At 40.7% G+C, this 21,687-nt stretch overlaps 1 protein-coding gene and 1 non-coding gene across 2 annotated transcripts; one reads left to right on the top strand and one right to left on the bottom strand.

Moving 5' to 3' along the window:
• Positions 1 to 6,295, top strand: manbal.S (mannosidase, beta A, lysosomal-like S homeolog). Its single transcript, XM_018238397.2, has 3 exons — positions 1 to 132; positions 2,645 to 2,802; positions 5,264 to 6,295. The coding sequence occupies exons 2-3, from the start codon at positions 2,653 to 2,655 to the stop codon at positions 5,369 to 5,371; spliced, it is 258 nt and encodes an 85-aa protein (XP_018093886.1). The 5' UTR covers positions 1 to 132; positions 2,645 to 2,652; the 3' UTR covers positions 5,372 to 6,295.
• LOC121399214 lies at positions 6,102 to 6,212 on the bottom strand. The gene has a single exon (XR_005964826.1). It is a non-coding gene; the product is annotated as a U6 spliceosomal RNA (small nuclear RNA).
• Positions 6,296 to 21,687: the final 15,392 nt, after the last annotated feature.

The raw sequence follows: 21,687 nt of genomic DNA, 5'->3' as shown, positions 1-21,687 counted from the left end.
GTTCTCATTGACACTCACAGTTATGACCACTTCCTGTGGGAGAATGAAAGGACACGCCCAGTCCTCATTTCAGCACAGACGCTGACCAGAAAGGATCTCTCTGCAGCTCTGATATACTGACGTTAGTACGAGGTAAAATGCAACTGAAACCTTCTTTATGGTGCCCTATACATTTAGAGGAAGGGAGCATGCCTATGCTATGAGATAATGATCATACAGTAATGTCCCTTTAAGAGGAGAGGGGCTTTAGTACAATGCATGAAGCTGGGATATGCAAGGGGAGTGGGGGGAGATCCATTATCAGGAATGTCCCATCTGCAACTACCAGTACCCCCGACAGCTGAGAGCTACATGTCAGACATCCCTGTTTTATGGACTGAAAAAATAAATTGTTCCATTTAAAAATTTGTCTTTAATTCTTCCCCAAGGGGTCCTTCTAATATCTAAATTTGTTCCCATTGGTTTCCAAATTGTGGAGCTGGAACCGTTGGGGGTACATGGAGTTGGGGGGGCAGGGTCTCAGCTTGAAGGCTAATGTAGGAGAACACCTATTTATTCCTGTGCATGCAAGTTCAACTTGAAATTAAATTAGGATAAGACTGATTTACTTAACTGTGTTTTATTATATAGTAGGCTATACTGTAATGTTATTATTAGTAGATCCTCAGTATCAGCCTGTCAACATCCCCCAGACTGACTTCACAAGGGTGGCTAGATCAGGCAAGGATCTGCTCAGTTGTTGCCAAAGAAGGGATCTTCACATGTATGGCCAGCTTAAAGGAGAACTAAAGCATAACTAAAGAAGTAGCTAGAAATGTTGTACATTATGTACTGCTAAAGCCAACCGCAGCCCTTTAGCAGTAAAGATCTGTGTCTCCAAAGATGCCCCAGTAGCTCCCCATCTTCTTTTCTGCTGATTCACTGCACATGCTCTGTGCTGCTGTCACTTACTGAGCTTAGGGACCGACTCAAAATATACAGTACACACAGAATATAAATGTGATTAGTAATTAATACAGATAATTACTAAATGGCCGCACAGAAACCACTGCAACTAGCATCAGAATTTAATAATATAAGCCAACCTCATTTTCTGCTTGATAATTTGCGATGACTCCTAGGCTTAGTTTCTCAACAGCTGCTCAGAGCCCACTGAGCATGTGAGTGTCACAGACACTTACCAAGATGATGACCCCCCTGTGACAAGTTTGAAGTCCTGGATCATTGCTGCTATTGACAAGCTGAAACTTTAGGTTGGTACAATAGGGGTTCTCCTAACTTATAGAAATGCCTTTCAAATAGGCAGCCAACACCATATTATACCATCTTAAGCCCGGTCCTTTGGTTTTACTTTGCAACTCCAGTGTTATGGAGGCTGTTGCCTGTGCATTTTAAGGTATTGCTTGTATAAGCAATAAAGGACACCTATCATAGTAGCATTGTTTTCTGCACTCTGATTGGGGATAAACATTATTATTTTAGCCAGAAAATGCTCCTTGTGAGCAGAGCCAACCCAACTTGCCACCTCAGCTTGTCACATCTCTCCCCCAGAGAGTTGCAGTGACACAGAGGAGAGCGGGAAGAGAGAACATGGACTAGGGTAAACTGGGGGCCTCTGCCTCTTCTGCTTACCCCTAGTTCCGGCCCTGCTTGTGAGCATTATGCAGCCTGCACTGGTTAGAATTCCTGGTGTGAGCAGCCATGTTCCATGGTCTTCGGGGAGATTCATTATGCATTATTATGTATGTGACGTGAGATCTGGGAGTTCCTCCCCAATCCTACATTACACACATGCACACACAACATAGTCAGAGCTGTCAACTCCCCATATTCTATTGAAAGTTATCAGATTTTAGTGTCCGCCAGTCTCCCGTAACGTTTGCATCCCCCCGATTTCTGATGATGAGGCAAAAATCTGATGTGCACACACACAGACTACTTTAGTGATGTCAGGGGATCGTTTTCTGTGGTTTCAGGTTCTGTGCATGATGTCAATTCTTGTGACGTCACAAACCTGGAAATTTTCAGCTACTCCCCCCAGACAGTGTTACTCAAAGTGTTACTCATAGTGCTAACTATATGCTTTCTCTGGCCCAAATAGTATTGTTTCCCAAAACCGCATTGGCCCACTTCTCCAGTGGGAGAAACAATTGTACTTTAAATAGGTGCCCTTTAATCAGTGTGTGTGTTATTCTAGGCAGCTGATTAGTCAGATCCATAGAAAACTGAGAAGTAAATATAGAGTTTGATTCTACACATCAGTATCTGTTTCATGCTGATAACCTTATATACTTGCTTAATTTACTACTGACATTTGAATCCTTTATGGAACCGAGATTCAAAATTCTCAGTCCTGCCTCCGCTCTAGGAATACAGGACACCTTAGTGATTCACTTTACAGTATAATTGCCAGGCATTCCTATATGTTGTGATATCCTTGTCCAGGAATGATTGCCTGAAAGTGGAAGCATTGTTCTACTCCCACACTTTTTCTCTTGTGGCAGACACACATCTGTATCATTTCTGCATTTTGATGTTCATGTTACATTATACAAGTCGTGGTGCTTTTTGACTATTGCATAGAAATATACTGTTTAGTATCGTGTATTCAAGCCTTATAATATACTCTATTACTGTCCCACAGTTCAGACAATGCCGGAACCTCTGGATCTCTCCCCACCAGACATTCCCGAGCCAGGACTTCTGGAAACTGTGCTTCGTTATGGCCTTTACTGTGGAGCCATCTTCCAACTGATTTGTATTTTGGCCATTATATTCCCTAAAAACAAGGGCCAGGAAATGGTATGGAAGACATGTGTGTACTTTTGCAGCTAGTGACTCAATGCAAGGGACTGCACTAAACACAGTACTGGCAGAACAAGTCTTATATGCTTATATGGCCAGATCTGACCACCCTCATGCTGGGCCAGATTGGGCCGGTCACCCATTGGGTGCCTTCAGAGACCCTCATCATGCACTCCTCATCTGATGGGATATCAGACCTGCGCAATTGATATCTGCAGGGTCGGAACTAGGGGTAGACAGAAGAGGCACATACCTAGGGTGCAAAGCTTGGGGGGTGCCAGGCACGTACCTTCCTTGCTGCCTTCGTTTAGTCCGGATGGACAAGTCCAGCTTTACATTTGCAAAGCGCACAAATGTGCTCCTGTGCATGTTAGTATGCACACGCTCACATACGCGAGTGATGATGGGGGGCCCAAGAGGCCGGCTGGGTTGCCTGGCCCTGCATACGTGACTATATATGTCAAGGGTGGGAGATGACAGGACCAGCTGGGTTACCTAGGGTGCTAGGCCGGCATCGGCTGGCACTGGATATCTACCCAATTTTTGGCCAGATATTAGTCCAGCAGACCCATTTGTGGCCCAATACACAGATATGCCGCTGACTGGAGGAGCTGATTCAGCAGATTAAATCTGCCATATACAGCCAGTTTAAGTATTAGCAGTGCCACTCTTTAGCACAGAGAATACCGCCTTAGCAGACTTTATTAAGCAAAGGTTTGCCCACCTGCATAGAGATTATTTTTTCTCAGAATCCTATTGAAGATTAATTTAAATCCATATGTATGTTTTTTTTCAGTTACTGATCTATAGACCCCATAATAGGCAACTAATACCCAAAAACTTTTGCCCAGCGTGCATACACTTATAGTAACCTGAAGCCTCTTACCCATAAATCCTTTGCTGAGTTAAATGTACAGTTCAGTGTAAAAATAAAAACTGGGTGTGCAAAATAAAAAATGTTTCTAATTAGTTAGCCAAAAATGTAATGTATAAAGGCTGCATACCTCCCAACATTTTGGAAATAAAAAGAGGGACAAAAAAAATTTGACCACGCCCAATTTTGTGGCCACACCCCATAATTACCATGTTCTTTCAATTTAGCAGGTTATGAAAGTTTTAACACATTTCTGTGTTTTTTTTCCAGTTATTAAAAAGGTGAATTGCCCTTTAAGCCGTGAGTCCTAGTTTCTCCAAGAGAATTATTATCTTATATAGTTACAATTACTTATTTGCTTATCTGAAATTGTAACAAAAGATTCCAAGTGCACCTGGTGACTGTTCTGGGCTCTGTGCCAAAAGCCAATTAAGTTAGAAACATTGTTTCTTTTTCTGGCTGTTCAGTGCAGAGAAAAACGGGACTGTAGGTTGAGCTGTCAAAAGAGGGACTACTGTCCCTCTAAAAACAGGACAGTTGGGAGGTATGAGGCTGGAGTGACCAGATGACTAACAGAACAGAACACAACTTCCTGCTTTTCAGATCTCTAACTCTGAGTTAGTCAGCGACTTTAAGGGGGGGCACGTGGGACATAACTGTCCAGTGAGTTTGCAATTGATCCTCAGCATTCAGCTCAGATTCAAAAGCAACAGTTATGACCCATGTGCCCCTCCAAGTATCTGTATTTTCTTCCAACTGAAGCACAGTAATGATATTTTATCAAGCGGTCCAATTTATTCTATTAATCCCAGTTACAAAAACATTGCTCTCAGAGTCAGTGCCAGACCGGGAGGAAAAAGCAGCCCTGGCAAAAGTATCAAAACAGCCCATGTATTCACGTGCATGATAAATATTTTCAACCCTAAGGTTTACTAGAACTACTGTTTATTAATAAATAGAGCTCTATTTATTAATAATTAGTTCATTAGCATAGAATCTCCAGCATTATTATATAACCGTTGTGCTGAAACCACATAAACTAGCCTGACTCTAAAGTTTTGGCCCCAGATCCATGCCTGTGTGATTTTGAAGCCAGATCAGCAAAATGCAACTGCAGTTTTCATCCCAGCACTTAGCAGTAACTCACCCCATACAACATGGACCCAATAAAATAACGAGTACAATCTGCTCTTTTCCATTGGGTTCTAAGGCTGAGGGGCAGGCAACGCTGCACATTTTTTTTGGATCGTAGATAGGCAAGGTGTGAGATTTGTCCTACTGCGTGGAGATTGGGTAGATAGCAGAGATACTGGTCCCGCCCCATAGCACCTACATGTGCACTAACAAATACAGGTATTGGCTTAGATGTGGGCGTCTGTTACGGACAACTCCTTTACATTTCTAATGCCATCGGCTCATTTACATATTGGAGATGGACCTCATTTTCATTTGTAAAGCAAGCGGCCCATCGGGCATTTGCCTGAACCCACAGATGGCCAGTCCGGGCCTGCTCAGAGTCGAAAAGTGTAAATTATGTTAAAAAAAAAACCTCACAAACGCTGCTCTTCTTTTTCTTTTTACCAGGAATCTGATGCCCAAGAAGTGAAGAGTACAGAAGTGGTGAAGAAACCTAAAATGCAATCAGTCACACTTGGAAAGAAACAGAAGAAGGAGACAAAGAAGAGGAGGTGAGACGGGGAGGTGCAACATTTATGCTTTCCCCATTGGAACCTGGAAAACTGTTTTATGAGGAATCCAGGACCCTTTCTCCAATGAGATCAAGGTGGCAGCCCTCTTGATATTTGTCTACAATACACAGCCATCATTGGTGGGCAACCCAGAGACTTTATTCCATTGTACACAATATTTGGTTACTATCCTGTGTCTAACATGAAGGCACTTGGCTTTGGATACATAAGACATTGTGCATCATGCAAATATTACTTTGCATATAATACATCCCAACTTCTTGTGAAGACACATAAACACAGGTGGCGGGGCAGCTAATCCATTTAGTTAAATACAGCTGTACTCTGTGTAGTATTGAATTATGGGTGTAACCTTTTAACCAGTGCATGGTCTACAACTGACCCGTTGTCTTTCCTCTTTAAAAAGAGCATTATGTAAATACAAATTTAGATTTCTGTGTCTTCAATTGAAAGTAAAGTTCATGTTGACAGTTCAAAGGCCCCTATTTATTATTTACAGCATTTGCAATAGTCTCTTCTCTTGCAAAAAGTTAGGTTCATTGCCTGTTAGGGTTATGGGAAAAAGGGAGGGAAATCTCTCCCGAAGGAAATTTTTCATGTAAATAGTGACATGGGTGGTTAGGGTGGGGCTGCTTAATGAGCTATGCAATTTAAAAATGGCAGCCCTGAGGGCAGGTGTATTGGAGGACAACAATAATAACTGGGTATGGGGTAAGGGCATGAATTTGTTGTTGGGTTTTTTTTATCCTTGTGCTGGGGCCATGCTAATCTTCTCCGTATTATTCCAATTTGTTTTTTTAGTGCCTCAGAAGCTATATGAAGCAACTGGGTTTTTGTTTTTTTCACTTTAACTTAGTAAACTGTTTGTACATAAAATATTATTAAAGCAAACTTATACTTGCTGCAATATTGTGTGTAGGGCGTCGCTTTATCATATTTTAGGGCTCTTATATTTGAGCATGTTTGATGCATTCAACATACATTCAATTTGTTGGAATAAAGTGATGCTCAACATATCAACAAACACACTTTTCGGCATTCGATCCTTCACTTACTCAGAATACCGCGAACAGAAATGTCAAGTTGTTTGCACCTTATAGGCTGCTGTTTTTATCTGTCACCAGTAAAGGGAGAAGCTTCTCTGCATCACACTTCATTTCCTATTAGAACTATAGAGATATAATAGTGCAACCAACAAACAAACCTATATACCACACATTCTACCCCCTTTTCTCGATCAGTTAGGGGAGAGCAGCAAGCAAGAAGAAACAAAGCTGTGACTTTCAGGCAGGAATTTGCATTCATTTATCAGGGGGTGGGGTTTATTGGGGGTTGATGCAAATAGGCTTTGGTTGGAGCCAAAATGTGACTTTGTTTTCCCTGAAAGAAAAACCCTAAGGGTAATGACAGGGCAGTTTCGAGCTTTTTGTAACTCTCCGGAAGCAGGGCTCAATGTTCAAAATACCCTCAGTTGAAAGTGAAGTTGAATCACCATCAAGAGATAGGTCCTGTCTAGGGATGAGCCAATTTTTTTGCATAATATTGCCACGGAAATGACACTTATAGACTCCAATGGGAGAAAAAAAAATGGCACGCATCAAAAAAAAAAATTCTTGCCCATAGACTTTAATGCATTTCGGCGAATTTTCACCGGCGGTTAATTTTTGGAAAGCAAAACGGGTCAAATTCACCCATCCCTATGACTCCTGTCAAGTGTTAGATGTATAATGTTTAAGGTTAAGAGTACACTAAAAAAAACTAAAATACGCCTGCCAACAGAGAATCCGCTTCAAAGGTTTTTATTTTGCATTCTAAACACACAACACAAAACAATAAAGGCATTTCAAGTATCATATATTCGGTTTCGCAGGACCACAGCATATCAACAGAAAAGTAGCATGTTTGCATTCAGACAGGAACAAGGCAATGCAATAGGAAGGAGCTATAAACACATACTAATCTCAGGTAGTCACGCAGGACTATAGTGTGGCAATAATAATGACATTATGTAGAGGACCAGTAAGCAGTCACAGGATGCTCCATCTATATTAGCTTAGTCTATCATTAAGCTTGCTTCAGGGCAGGCCTCCAGCCATGGATCCCAGATCTTTTCAAATTTTTGAGGACAGTGCCTCACTAGGTATGTTAATTTTATCATCTGGAGCCTGCTGTTAACTAGTTTAACCCATTGCTTTACAGTGGGAGGATGAGGACTCCACTTAATTGCTACCTGTTTCTAAGCATAGAAAAGAAGGGTTCGCAGCAGGTACCTGGTTTTGAGTAAGGGTGCTAGGTCATCCACTAATCCTAACAGGCATATCTCAGGGGTCAGTGCAGCAGGAAGGAGGATTTCATTGGTTAAATAAGCCACTACTTTAGCACTGACAGGCATATTTTTAGTGGAGAAGTAAAACAGATCCCTTTTTCAACGCACGCTCCATTGACAGGCTGGCTCAGACTGTGGGGAGCTACACAGATTGAAAATGTATACATTCAAGTTTTTGTGCTGATCTCCACTCTGTGTTGCTCCCCACAGGCCAACACCAGGCGGACAATCCACTTAGTATGCCCTTGCCATGAAAGCACGTGGTGCAAGCCAATTGCTTCTGTCACTTGACAGGATCGGATGCTTGATGATGTTTCCAGTTCACTTTGCATGGAGCATTTGAGCATTTTACTCCCTTTCTGCTGAGCCTTAAATGGCTTGGGGAAGATAATGCTTAGAATCATCAGATCTGCCAGTAGCTTTAGGCAAGTGCAACAAAGAGGCTAAAATCAACCTGCTGATATACGCAGGCCAATTTCAGCCCCTACACGGGCAGTGGCATTCTCTCCTTTTTGCATCAGGAACTGTTGTGTCGGCTGATTTTGGCGAGACTTTGCAATTTTGCTCTGAAATCAGCCGTGGCTGTTCACACTAAAGCTGACACAAAATGCAAAAAGAAGAGGAAACTACTGCCCACGTAGGGGCTGAAATCGTCCTTTTTATTTCAGCAGACTGCTATCGGCCCCTGTGTGGCACTAGCCTTAGGTTTGAGGCACACTTTGAGTTTTTCTTGCCAGCAGTGAAAAGGCAAATATGGGTTAAATACAACCTTGTATGTGTGTGCATTGACACTCCAGTGTGCATTTTGTGGATGAAATCTGCCTGTGTGGCACAGTAACAGCGGATTGTATGTGTGTGCATTGACACTCCAGTGTGCATTTTGTGGATGAAATCTGCCTGTGTGGCACAGTAACAGCGGATTTCCCTACTGTCAGTGCAAATACATATGGGGCAGTGTGCCATTGGTCTTAGAGATGATGATGATGGGGAGGAAGAACTTTCATATTGGAAAATCATATTCAGAAAGCAATGGGACATCTCTGATGCAGACGGGGATAAACCACAATAAACTCTTTTCACTTTGAACTTATTGCCTGGTGGAAGTTTGCCTTCTTTGAGTGCCTGCTCCAAAGACTTTTCAGATTGTCTGCTCCACGTGCTGAGGGATCAGGGCGGTGCACCGGGGCCTCTTCCCTCTTGCGGTGAGTTATTATTTTCTACCTGGCGACCCTAACTTCAGATTTATGATTGTTGTTAGTACCACCTGGAAATGAACAGATAATGTTCACTACAGATGTCTATACACTGTCCAATCTTTTATGGCAGTGCTGGGCAACTGGAGGCCCATAGTCTACTCACTGGGTCCACAGACTTCTTTTTATGACATCAGATTTTATGTTTTTAATATGAGGCTGACTAAATCTGAGCGTATGTTTGCACTTGGAGGATATTTGTGACTGAGAATTACCGTTGTTTTTATGGTAGGATTTTTAGGACGCAGTTTGTGAATATGTATAATATAATGCTTCAATGAACACAATAGGCTAGGTATCTAGCAGAATTAAGTCAAAGGCAAGTGGACTTGAAAACGTTTCACCACTTGTCCGAGCGGCTTCTTCAGCTTTTTGTCATTCTCCTGTCGTGAGGTTAGCTGCCATGTAAATAGCATTATCTTAAATATAGTCTTCATTTCCTTTTGTTATTTATGTTTTCTCCAGATATCGGACCAATGAAATTCCCCTGTTTCTTTTTATTCATCTTATTTCTGAGATTTCAAGCAAATCATTAGTTCTACAGCAGGGGGCACTGCAATGTGTTCTGTCCATTCCATGTTTTTATTCCATCTATTCCTCTTACGCTAAGATCTTACTGTACACACACTGCACTATATTTGGAGTGTGGTCAGTTATTGTCATAGTCATGTTTGAAAACCAAAACCAAACCAAAAACCAGTAATGTCATTTTTAGACATGTTCAAACCCCCCTTATTTGTACAAAATATGTCAAGCCCTCCCTCCATATTTCTGATATATAGTGTTAAGCAGAGCAGCACCGAGTATTGTTGGTACCGAACACTGCCTGGATTGTGCTTGAAACACATGCCTCTTCTGCCTACCAAGGCTCTGGCATTAAAGGGGTATGTCGTCTTTCTGTTAACTTTTAGTATGTTATAGAATGGCCAACTCTAAGCAACTTTTTAACTGGTCTTTATTATGTATTTTCTATAGTTTTTGAGTTATTTGCCTTCATCTTCTGACTCTTTCCAGCAAATGGGGTTCACTAACCCCTTCTTAAAGGAGAAGGAAAGTCCTTTACCACTTGGGGGTGCCAAATGTTAGGCACCACCACGGGAATGTATTTACTTACCTGAAACACTGGGCAGGTGCTCCTATAAGCAGAAGACTACACTGGCCCGGGGTGGTTATTCCAGCGAGCACCATGGACCACTCCTCTTCCGGCTTCTTCTTTCTCCAAATTTCATGGGGGAGACGCATGCGCAGTAGAATGAAAAAGCCGACTTTTTAGTAAAAATCCGGCTTTTCACTCTAATGCGCATGCTCAGCCGCAAGAAGAAAGAAGAAGCCAGAAGAGGATCGCTCCGTGGTGCTCACTGGAATAACCCGAGGCTGGTGCAGTTTTCGGCTGATAGGAGCACCGTCCCGGGATTTCAGGTAAGTAAATACATTCACTTGGTGGTGCCTAACATTTGGCACCCCAAGTGTGAAATGACTTTACTTCTCCTTTAAAACAAATGCACTGTAAGGCTACAAATGTATTGTTAAAGTAAAGGTGTTTATACAACTAAATCACATGAATTACATACATAGAACATTTAGGGGCATATTTATCAAGGGTCGAATTTCGAATTGAAAAAACGCCGAAATTCTAATTCAAAAAGACCAACCGAAATTAAGTTGAAGGTTTTTTTTGGTTGAATAGGTCTGTTTTCGAGTTCACCAATTGACTCCAAATGGGTTCTAGGAGGTCCCCCATAGACTAAAACAGCAAGGTTTTAGATGGTGAATGGTCAAAGTCAAATTTTTAAAGAGACAGTACATGATAAATTTCGATATTCAAATTTTTTTCAAATTCAAATCGAATTTGGACTATTCCCTAGTTGAAGTACACAAAAAAATAGCTCAAATTCTAATTTTTTTCATTCGAAAATTCACCTTGACCTTTCATAAATCTGCCCCATGGAGATAAGGTCCCCATTGACGCAAAGATTTTTCTTGCCGAATGATCGATTTTAGCGAAGTCCAACCAATCCTTCGAAATTATCGTGTGGCTAGTGGGATTCGAACGATCGAACATCTTACGATTTTTCAGCCGACATCTGTCAGAAAATTGATCGGCCAGGTTAAAAAATCTTTTTTGGTCCCAGTGCAATCTATCTATGTTTGCAGGGACAAGCAGGCAGCTACTCTTTGTTTTCCTGGAAAATTGGTCTTTTTAGTTGATGGACAATTCGTACGACCGTTTCGAGATAATCGTGGTCTCACGATGACGATCGGATCTTTTAAAAATCTTTACATCTATGGCCAGCTTTACATACATCACAACCAATACTGGTACAAAAAGTAAGTAAGGTCCTGTGCAAAATAGATTACAATCCAAAGGGAAGGGAATAAGACACAAGGTGTGGAAGTGGGCAGGATCAGAATTAAGTGGGTGGGAAAGTGAGAGAGAATTTAATTGTTCACAGTGTCCACTATCAAAACACTATTGAACTATCCAATCACTAAATGTGTGCAGCAGGGTTCCAAGGGGAAAGCAACTACAAACTAAAAGCTGCCTGACTATAGTTTGCTAAAAATCTGTAGACAGAAAAGCTTTTGCAAAATAGAAACTTTTGTCATATGTCATTTGTAAAAAATAGTGGTGGCAATATCATGTTTTGAGTCTTTTGTGCTGCCTCTGGGCCAGGACTGCTTGTCAACATTGATGAAACTATTCATTCTAAATTGTACCAGCAAATTCTCTAGGGAAATTTCACGGTATCTGTCCATGAACTGAAGCTCAAGAGAAAGTTGGTCATGCACCAAGCCGACCACCCTACACACGAGATCTGTAAAGCAGATCCCATTTTAGGACATGTTTATGCAGATATTGAAAATTCAAAATGGTTCACAAACTTGAAACACCATTGTATGTCCACCATTAATTTGCCTGCCCCTGTTTGGCAGGACTTACTAAACTTGGTAAAAACTGCTGCACTATTGAAGCCACCATGAATCAGTCAATCCTTCTTTGACATGATAATCAGTATTCTGGGGTCAGGCAGCAGTGACCAGGAAGTTGGATTTCTATATTACATCCTGGTCCCCTGGCAGTGAACAGGAAGTCTGGAAGCCACTAGTGGGATAATCCTCAAGATGCTTAGATAGGTGGATACTTGATTATTGTGACTTATACTTTTTACTAAAGTCTACTTAGCTCAAGAACCAAATGAACTACCCATGCTGCTCTTCGGGTAGTGTATGCTGCTATGAAATTAATGATATCCATGGTATCCTGCTAGATCCTGGCCTCCTACCAGGTATCTACCTGAACATTGAAACTGAGGTATAGCCTGGAATTTCTAATTCCCCCAGGATATGGAGGCCTTTATATATGTTTTTGTACACATCACTGTGCTTTGTTCTCTTTCATCATCTTCCTTCAATGTTGCTGCTGGAGTCCTGGCCTACTACATGTTTCCCAAGGGCTGAATTGATAAGTACTCACCTTTCTTATCACAGTGTATTATTAATGGCCCCTCCTACCCTCTGTCAAAAGGTTATCCCTGCTAGCAGACAGGAATTTCTTTCACAAGTGCTGATTACTTCCCCTTACAAAGACATTCTTTATCTATACTCCTTTGTATAAATACTGGAAATGCCGAGCTTTGAGCAAACAGCTAAGCACTTGTGGGGGCAGGACTCAAGTGAAGTCAGTAACCCAGGGCAAATATTACATTTTTCAGTCATCAGAGTGAGGCCTGAACACGTTCCTGTAAAGCGTGTATCCCCGGGTGTTGTTGAGCTCCAACACTCAGCGGCCCACTGTTACGAGGAGAAAGCTCCCACCATCCGGTACTTGGAACTAATAATAATACATAGGACATTCTAACATGTGATACATCTGAAATCCCACTAATCTTAGAAAGCCTCAATCACATGGAAGGATTAATAGAGATAGACTAGAAGATGTGATTGACTATGTATGAGACTAACACCAGCCACAAATACATTTGGGTATATTAGGAAAAACAGTTTGCAAATTGTAATTTACGTATTTCAGTTCAACATGGGTAGATGTCAGACAGTTTGGTTTGCAACCAAACAGATGCAGTAGTGACCCCATCCTTCATATTTGGGCCAACGATAAGATCATGGGAAGCCCCATGCAGAACTGTTAGTTGTGCACTACCTCTGTATCTCAATACAATCATCAGCCAATGGAACTTTCAGCCTCAGCAATATCTAACCAAGCCTCAATCAGATAATGATCAGGGAGGGCATAGCTTCAAACCTATACTCAGATTAATATTTGTGGTCAAGACCGCTTGGCTGCCAGCCAATAACTGCTTGTCGTGTATTCCTTTTATTCCCATTGTTTTCTAAGAAGCACCCAACTTCTTCTTTTATGTGTTTTACATATAATTTTCCTATCAGGCACATTTGGTGTTGTCCTTTGGCAGTCAATTCATTTGTTGCAATAGTGTTGGAAATATGACCCTGCTTCACAGGCATTTGTGATGTGGAAAGGCTGTATCTTTTCAAAAGACAAACACCTAACAAGCTCTTGCATACCTTCAGGAGACTGCTACAACAATATGGGGTGATTTCAGCTGGATGGGCCCCAAATACTAGAAAACATAGACATCAGAGAGCCAATAATCACCCCTGTGCCAATCAGGGGCGGTTGTTTAAATCTGGGTCAAGACCCAGTACAGGTGTGTAGATGTGGGTATGGAGACTGTCTGGCCTTGGGGTGCCCACATAATAAATTTGGGCCCAACTGTTCAAGGGCCATAATAGGCCACATAAATAATAAGTAAGTCACCTCACCTTTAGCCAATGTTTTAGTCATTGCTTATCAAGAATCGTGAGTCCTGGTATTGCACAACCCCTTTGCTGAAATTTCTTGGACTTAGTTATGAAACTTAGATTCTACTCATTCTGATCAGTATACCATTTACTACACTAACCACGGCCTATAATGGTAAAACTGGTCTGTAGATGCCATGTGCTTTAAAAACCAGTGGGTGAATTTTATCCTATATAGTGTGTTCCATTAAAATGGAAATTGTGAGAGCAAAAATCCCAGGATTCCCTCTATCTTCTAAGTGGGACTGTAATCCTGCTATCCTGTGTGACTGAGATACTATGTGCAGCCAGAGACTGAGATCATTGTTGCAAGGCTGAGAGACTGTGACCCTGAATGACTGTGCACGAATGTAAATCTGCAATTCTTTGTGTCTCCCTGTGCTTCTGAGACTAAAACCCCTCATTTAAAATTCATCTGAAAACGTTGGGGGCTACAGAAAATAAAACGGGTGAGTTTTCCTGCCTCCGAACTCAACAGTGCCCTTTCCTGATTACTGGGGCCTGTCAAACAATCCTGGAACCAGAGTTTTTCACTGCTGGCAAAAATATTGTTGAAAAGTATAATATCATAAGGATCACAGACTTCAAGTTTGTATCCCAATAGGCTTGGGTACTTATACATTGACGCACTATTGACACAAACTGCAGTAATCATTAGAAAGCATACAATAATAGAAGGCCCCATACCATGCCAGTGCTGGGGGAAATACAGATATTTAGCACCTGCTCCATCAGTGCTCTACGACCCAATCTGATCTGATCATACTGCCTTGTCACTAGAATTGCACAGAGACATTAAAGCAAATCTTTTTGAGCAGTGCCAGCCTGAAAACAGAAATGTCATTCGCCTTAAAAATACGTTAATGTATGAAGTTAGTGAGAAAATGTGCCTTTTGTGGTTTCAATTTCTTTAGCACATTTTACATTGGTGGCTTGAGTCCAGTTTAGTCTAGGAATCAGATAAGGATTTGTAGCAAGACTATAAGAGGAATCGGATGGGCCTGAATTAAAAAACAAAAAAAACAAAAAAAAACAAACTAAATTTAAAATAATAAGCCAGGGGCAAAATGACACTGCATTTCATTGAGTAACATCTGGGAGTCTGAAGGACAGATATGGGTTTGGTGGATACCAAGAGAACAATCCCTGTCTGAATGTGTAATGCCCCTAGTATAACATTTGGCAGAAAAGAAAAAAAAATTGCTTGGGTCTCAAATGGTTTGAATCGAAGGCCCTGGTTCCAGTGGAAGCAAAGTCTTGTTCTTTGAAGCTGCAGTTCAGTAGGATAATACCCCCAAGCACAAAATAAAGCCCACACAAAATTGGTTTCCTTGGATAGGAGTGCAAGAACCTCAGCTCAACCAAAAGTGTATGCTATGATTCAAAACCATGACCAGAGAAGGACCTAACCTTGCTAATGCTTTGGTGGCTCAATGGAATCCATTCCCACCAACAATGTTCCAGCCTCTAATAGAAAGCCTTCGCAGAGGCTGATATAGCAGCAAAGGGAGGGCCGACTTCATATTAATGCCCTTAGTTTTGGAATAAATGATAAATGCCCACTTCATTAGCAATAGGTGCAGAAGTAAGTAGGGGCAGAGTGGTGGCGGGTGCAGGGTAGACATGGGGTTGGCTAGTCTCTGCATCCTCAGAAAGCAGAATGGACTAAACTGGAGCTGCAGAGGGCCCAGTCCTATCCAAACTGACGTGCAGGTTTAATAATCTTCATGTAACAAATAAGAAATTAAAAAGGCAACAGTAAATGATAATATTACATAATAGTTGCAGGAACTAGACTTTCTAGCGCATGAGTCAATAAATGGAGGGGAATTATGAAGACAATGGACCCAAACTGTATAAGTGGAAGTGGCCAGACGTACAATGAGTTCATTCTTTATCATGCTTCTCACTCCTGGCTGCCTCATCCTTAGTGCTCTTTGTTTTATCTCTTAGAACACGAACACGACAGAGAATGGGCTACCTGTGCCAGGACAGACCTAATTACACACTGCTGTTAGTTCTGTAGGGAAATTAGAAACAGGCTAGTGGTTGGCAGGAGAGATTTAATTAGGATCCACAACAATAGTAGTGGTGACTACAATATATTATGAAATTATAGTCACTATTAGTTGATTTATAATTTTTGATGGCTATCAAATCTGCCTTTAGGTATAAAGGGTAAGGAAGTAGGGAAGTATGGCTACAATATCAATGCATATGTGGGTACTATGGTGGTACTATGGTGGTCACCGTGTAATTTTGTTGGATCACAATACTCTTTGCCAAATCAGGCAATTTCCAAATATCTGGCCTTCAGATCATTCAGTTAGATAAAAAAAGTTGGACCATGTTTGTGTTATTTTAGGCTTGACTATAGGTGACCTTGACATAGGCAATGTAACTGATCTGTCTTGATCGGATCCATTATTTAGCTATTTAGATGCATTTACATGCAAGTTGTAATTTCTAGGGATGCACGGAATCCCTAGATTAGGATTTGGCCAGATCCAAGCTTTTATTAGCAAGATTCAGTCGAATCCAAGGGCCTCACCAAACCAAATCTGAACCCTGTAACAGTAAAAATGTGTAAATTTCTTCTTCTGTGCGCCAGGAATATCTGGTGCTGCCAAGTATTTGGATTTGGTTTGGTATTCCTAATTATTTCATTTGATCACATCACATGACTTGGAGGCAGATAATGAAATAACTGGAAGGTTCCTACTCTAAAGCTCCCCATAGACCGATTTTAGGGAAGCCCGACCAATTATCGTGTGGTTAGTGGTATTCGAACGATTGTACATCTTACGATTTTTCGGCCAACATCTGTCGGGAAATTGATCGGCCAGGTCAAAAAATCTTTGTCGGTCCCAGTGCAATCTCTCTATGTTTGCAGGGCCAAGCAGGCAGCTCCCCTTTGTTTTCCTGGTAAATTGGTCTTTTTAGTTGATGGTAAATTCGTACGATCGTACGATCGTTCTGAGAAGATCGTGGTCTCACGATCAGGATCTGATCTTTTAAAAATCTCAACATCTATGGCTAGCTTAAGTTGGGTGAAGACCAGGTTGGTCCAGTATCTTAAAAATAGGTTCCCATTATTTGCACGTGTTTAGCCAGCATTATACTACCTAATATTACATCAAATATGGCCTCAATCAAAAAAATATTTCCATATGGACTACATACATCAATTGCCTCCCACAACCACTTTGATACCTAACAACCTATACCTTTCATAATACAACATGTTATGATTCAGAAACTTTGAGGGGTAACATATTATTGCAAGAAACAAAAACACTTATATGGTCTGGAACGATTACAAGAACCCCCCCAGGAGTCACCGTACTTCTTACTGTCAGAATCTGAAAATCCGCCATCTCAGACCTGCCGAGGTTACATATAAGACTTCGAGTGGAACTATTTTTTCGGATTTTTTCCCGCAAACAAGATTTTCAGGGAAAGTGTATTGATAAATAAGACGAAAAAACCTGTGCGGATTTGGTCTGATTTTTTTTCAGAAAATATTGAGACAAATTTGGACTTTGATAAATAACCTCTGTAAACTTGGAATTTATTTTTGTGAATATATTTCATTATGTTAACCTTGTTTAAATGTTAATTTTATTTCATTTTCTATTAGGCAATACATTGATGACTACTATAAATCTTCAATTGGATGTATGTAACATAAAGGAAATGTTGTACATGTTTGGAAAATTAATAAAAACAATTAAAAAAAAATTATGGCCTCAATCTATAACATCTCCCACTGCCTGATTGCCCATGCACTAGGAGGCCAAGTCGGGCTGATCCAATCATTGGCTAGAGCCAATGATTTGATTATACTGAAGGCTTACAAAGACCATATATCAACAACAGAGCTCTTACAATCCTCACCTGACTGCTTAATTTTTGACTAGATATCAGTCAGACATGCCCTTCAAGGGCCTCCATACAAAGGCAAATATGCTGCCAACTCGGTCTTGAGGGGTCTATGCATGGCCTCCTACTGTACATACCCTGAGGTAGTCAATTATCTGACCACATAGCTGCCTTTAGCCATCGGATAAACCTCACTAAAGGGTTTTGCAATTCAGATCATGTTCCTGGTAAGTGTTTTTTGAGTTTATTGATCGTCTTTTGCTTTGAGCGAACGAGTTCTGAGCATTTCTTGCAAAGTCTTCAAGAACGGTGGGTTTTCTAAAGGACCAAAGCCTCCTTTTGATGCTAATTCCCTTCATTTATAATACCTTATGGATTAAATATAGAAATCTCATGAGGATGATAGGGCTAGTACAAGTAGCTGGAGTTAAATAGTAATATAAGCTGTAGATAAGACTTTCCCCTGAACTTGTTTGTTGGCTGCTGATCAAAAGCAGGGTGCTGATGTCGGAGTATGTGTGATGCATTCTAGCTGAAACTTGGGCAATGAATCCAGGAGCCCATCAAGCCAAGAACTTACTGCAGTCCGGATGTGACTAAGGAGTGGATAATGAGACTTTGGTAGAAGTTTAGTATCTTGAGTAAGCAAAGCTGGAAGAACCAGTTTTTTAGGCTCTTATAATACATAACAGATATTTTCACAAGCTTGATGTAATCTAGAAATTATTAACTAAGATTTTTCATAAATCACAATAAAATAAAATCTTAACTGTACATTCCACTCAGGCCCACTGGCGCCAGAATCATATACATATATATTACATTCTTTAAAGATCACTACCAACAGGGCTCGGTAGAGAGGCTTAGTTTCATAGTTCTGGGCCTAACATAACATGATCCGCTTCCCTCTATTAGTGATGGTCAGATTGGTCACTCATTTGGTGTTTTCAAGTTGCACATGTACTATATCCCATGTGCTTGTATCAAATTAACCAACCCCTCTGCCAGTGTCTACTAGGCCACTTAAACCTCAGGGGTCCCACAGGGGTTACGTGTCCCCAGAAGCTAATATGTGCACCTTCATAACAGGATCTTGTCAATGCAACAAATGGAGCTGTCAGGATCAATGTGGGTGAGCTATATGCAATTTCATGAGGCTGCAATACATCATTGTGTGCATAGAAAATAGCTGGACTCAAAGAAGTCAATCTTCTTGGATTTAATTTATTGGCGTTTTGGCAATGCCCATGTTATGCTTAGACCTTGCCCTGGTTTGCCCCACTGGGGGTATAAATATGCCTGACTGTGAAAATAAGGGTGATATGTCATATTTTTGACCCTCCAGTCATCTGAATGTTCCTCAACATGGCTCATTACAAAAGCCACCCTGTATAGTAGATGCAGGAGCTATATTACTTGATAGTTTCCATATTTATACAACCACTAGGAGCGCTGTTGTATTACCCTCTATGAAGAATGGCTCAGGCAATTCAGAAATGCAAACCTGCAAGAAGTGAGTGGCTAAAGTGACCTTTAGTTGTTAATAAATCTTTGTATTGATTCTTTAGTCCAATGCTCTGTGTCTACGACATCACATGCTAAGAGAGTAGAATGGAGAATAGATTGATTTTGGTCCTTAGTTTATGTTTTTAGAGATATATCCCCTTTTGAGGATCAGCAGGGGGACAACCCCACCACATTCTTATTGAAGACATAAATATGAATGAATTTAATCCTTTGACTTTTGGGGGATGCTGGGAATTAGAGTCCATTACCAAGAGAGTAGATGTGTGAACTATGAGATCTGTTGCACGACATGTGAAAATAACATGTTTTATTTTTCTTCCTGAAATATTGCCCAAAAGCAGCCAGCACCACAAGGGACACTTTATGGAGAAATGTAAAAGCTGGAGCACATAAAAAGAAAGGCCGGGTAATGTCCATGTCCTGCAGAGCTTGCAGTCCAATAGATGATGTAGTAAAAAATGAAGATCACTATCCAGCAGTCCTCAACAGCTTTCCACATGTGAATGCTGAGGGCTGTGGTTCTAATATTACTAATCCCTGTGAGTTGACTGAACAGAGATAGATCATCCTTCTATATGGAAATGACTTGTATTACTTCACCTTATGTTATACACATGCCTATGGTGAGCATGAGGCACCCAGCTTCTGACATCTCTCTCTGGTTACAGGGTAAATGGAAGCTAAGCAACCGGGTAACTACTTAATATTTATATGCAGAGCTGCACAGCACGTGCCTATTCACTATTTAACTTGAATTGCTGCCCCATGGCTATACAATGGTATATATATATATATATATATATATATATATATATATATATATATATATATATATATATATATAGAGGTGTGTGTGTATAAGGAGAAGTAATAGAGGTGTGTGTATAAGGAGAAGTAATAGAGGCGTGTGTATAAGGAGAAGTAATAGAGGCGTGTGTATAAGGAGAAGTAATAGAGGTGTGTGTATAAGGAGAAGTAATAGAGGTGTGTGTATAAGGAGAAGTAATAGAGGCATGTATAAGGAGAAGTAATAGAGGTGTGTGTATAAGGAGAAGTAATAGAGGTGTGTGTATAAGGAGAAGTAATAGAGGTGTGTGTATAAGGAGAAGTAATAGAGGTGTGTGTATAAGGAGAAGTAATAGAGGCGTGTGTATAAGGAGAAGTAATAGAGGCGTGTGTATAAGGAGAAGTAATAGAGGCGTGTGTATAAGGAGAAGTAATAGAGGCGTGTGTATAAGGAGAAGTAATAGAGGTGTGTGTATAAGGAGAAGTAATAGAGGCGTGTGTATAAGGAGAAGTAATAGAGGTGTGTGTATAAGGAGAAGTAATAGAGGCGTGTGTATAAGGAGAAGTAATAGAGGTGTGTGTATAAGGAGAAGTAATAGAGGTGTGTGTATAAGGAGAAGTAATAGAGGTGTGTGTATAAGGAGAAGTAATAGAGGCGTGTGTATAAGGAGAAGTAATAGAGGTGTGTGTATAAGGAGAAGTAATAGAGGCGTGTGTATAAGGAGAAGTAATAGAGGTGTGTGTATAAGGAGAAGTAATAGAAGCATGTATAAGGAGAAGTAATAGAGGTGTGTGTATAAGGAGAAGTAATAGAGGCATGTATAAGGAGAAGTAATAGAGGTGTGTGTATAAGGAGAAGTAATAGAGGTGTGTGTATAAGGAGAAGTAATAGAGGTGTGTGTATAAGGAGAAGTAATAGAGGCGTGTGTATAAGGAGAAGTAATAGAGGTGTGTGTATAAGGAGAAGTAATAGAGGTGTGTGTATAAGGAGAAGTAATAGAGGTGTGTGTATAAGGAGAAGTAATAGAGGCGTGTGTATAAGGAGAAGTAATAGAGGCGTGTGTATAAGGAGAAGTAATAGAGGTGTGTGTATAAGGAGAAGTAATAGAGGTGTGTGTATAAGGAGAAGTAATAGAGGTGTGTGTATAAGGAGAAGTAATAGAGGTGTGTGTATAAGGAGAAGTAATAGAGGCGTGTGTATAAGGAGAAGTAATAGAGGCGTGTGTATAAGGAGAAGTAATAGAGGTGTGTGTATAAGGAGAAGTAATAGAGGCATGTGTATAAGGAGAAGTAATAGAGGTGTGTGTATAAGGAGAAGTAATAGAGGCTGTGTAAGGAGAAGTAATAGAGGTGTGTGTATAAGGAGAAGTAATAGAGGCGTGTGTATAAGGAGAAGTAATAGAGGTGTGTGTATAAGGAGAAGTAATAGAGGTGTGTGTATAAGGAGAAGTAATAGAGGTGTGTGTATAAGGAGAAGTAATAGAGGCGTGTGTATAAGGAGAAGTAATAGAGGTGTGTGTATAAGGAGAAGTAATAGAGGCGTGTGTATAAGGAGAAGTAATAGAGGTGTGTGTATAAGGAGAAGTAATAGAGGCGTGTGTATAAGGAGAAGTAATAGAGGTGTGTGTATAAGGAGAAGTAATAGAGGCGTGTGTATAAGGAGAAGTAATAGAGGTGTGTGTATAA

Source organism: Xenopus laevis, chromosome 9_10S (genome assembly GCF_017654675.1).
Source record: "Xenopus laevis strain J_2021 chromosome 9_10S, Xenopus_laevis_v10.1, whole genome shotgun sequence".
Lineage (NCBI taxonomy): Eukaryota > Metazoa > Chordata > Amphibia > Anura > Pipidae > Xenopus > Xenopus laevis.
The sequence above is the reverse complement of the archived record's forward strand: the minus strand, read 5'-3'. Positions and strand labels throughout refer to the sequence as shown.

Excerpts from the sequence above, each read along its gene's own strand:
- manbal.S (XM_018238397.2), top strand. The coding sequence starts at position 2,653 with ATGCCGGAACCTCTGGATCTCTCCCCACCAGACATTCCCGAGCCAGGA. Across the intron at positions 2,803-5,263 it reads AAAACAAGGGCCAGGAAATG|GAATCTGATGCCCAAGAAGT; the intron begins GTATGGAAGACA and ends TCTTTTTACCAG.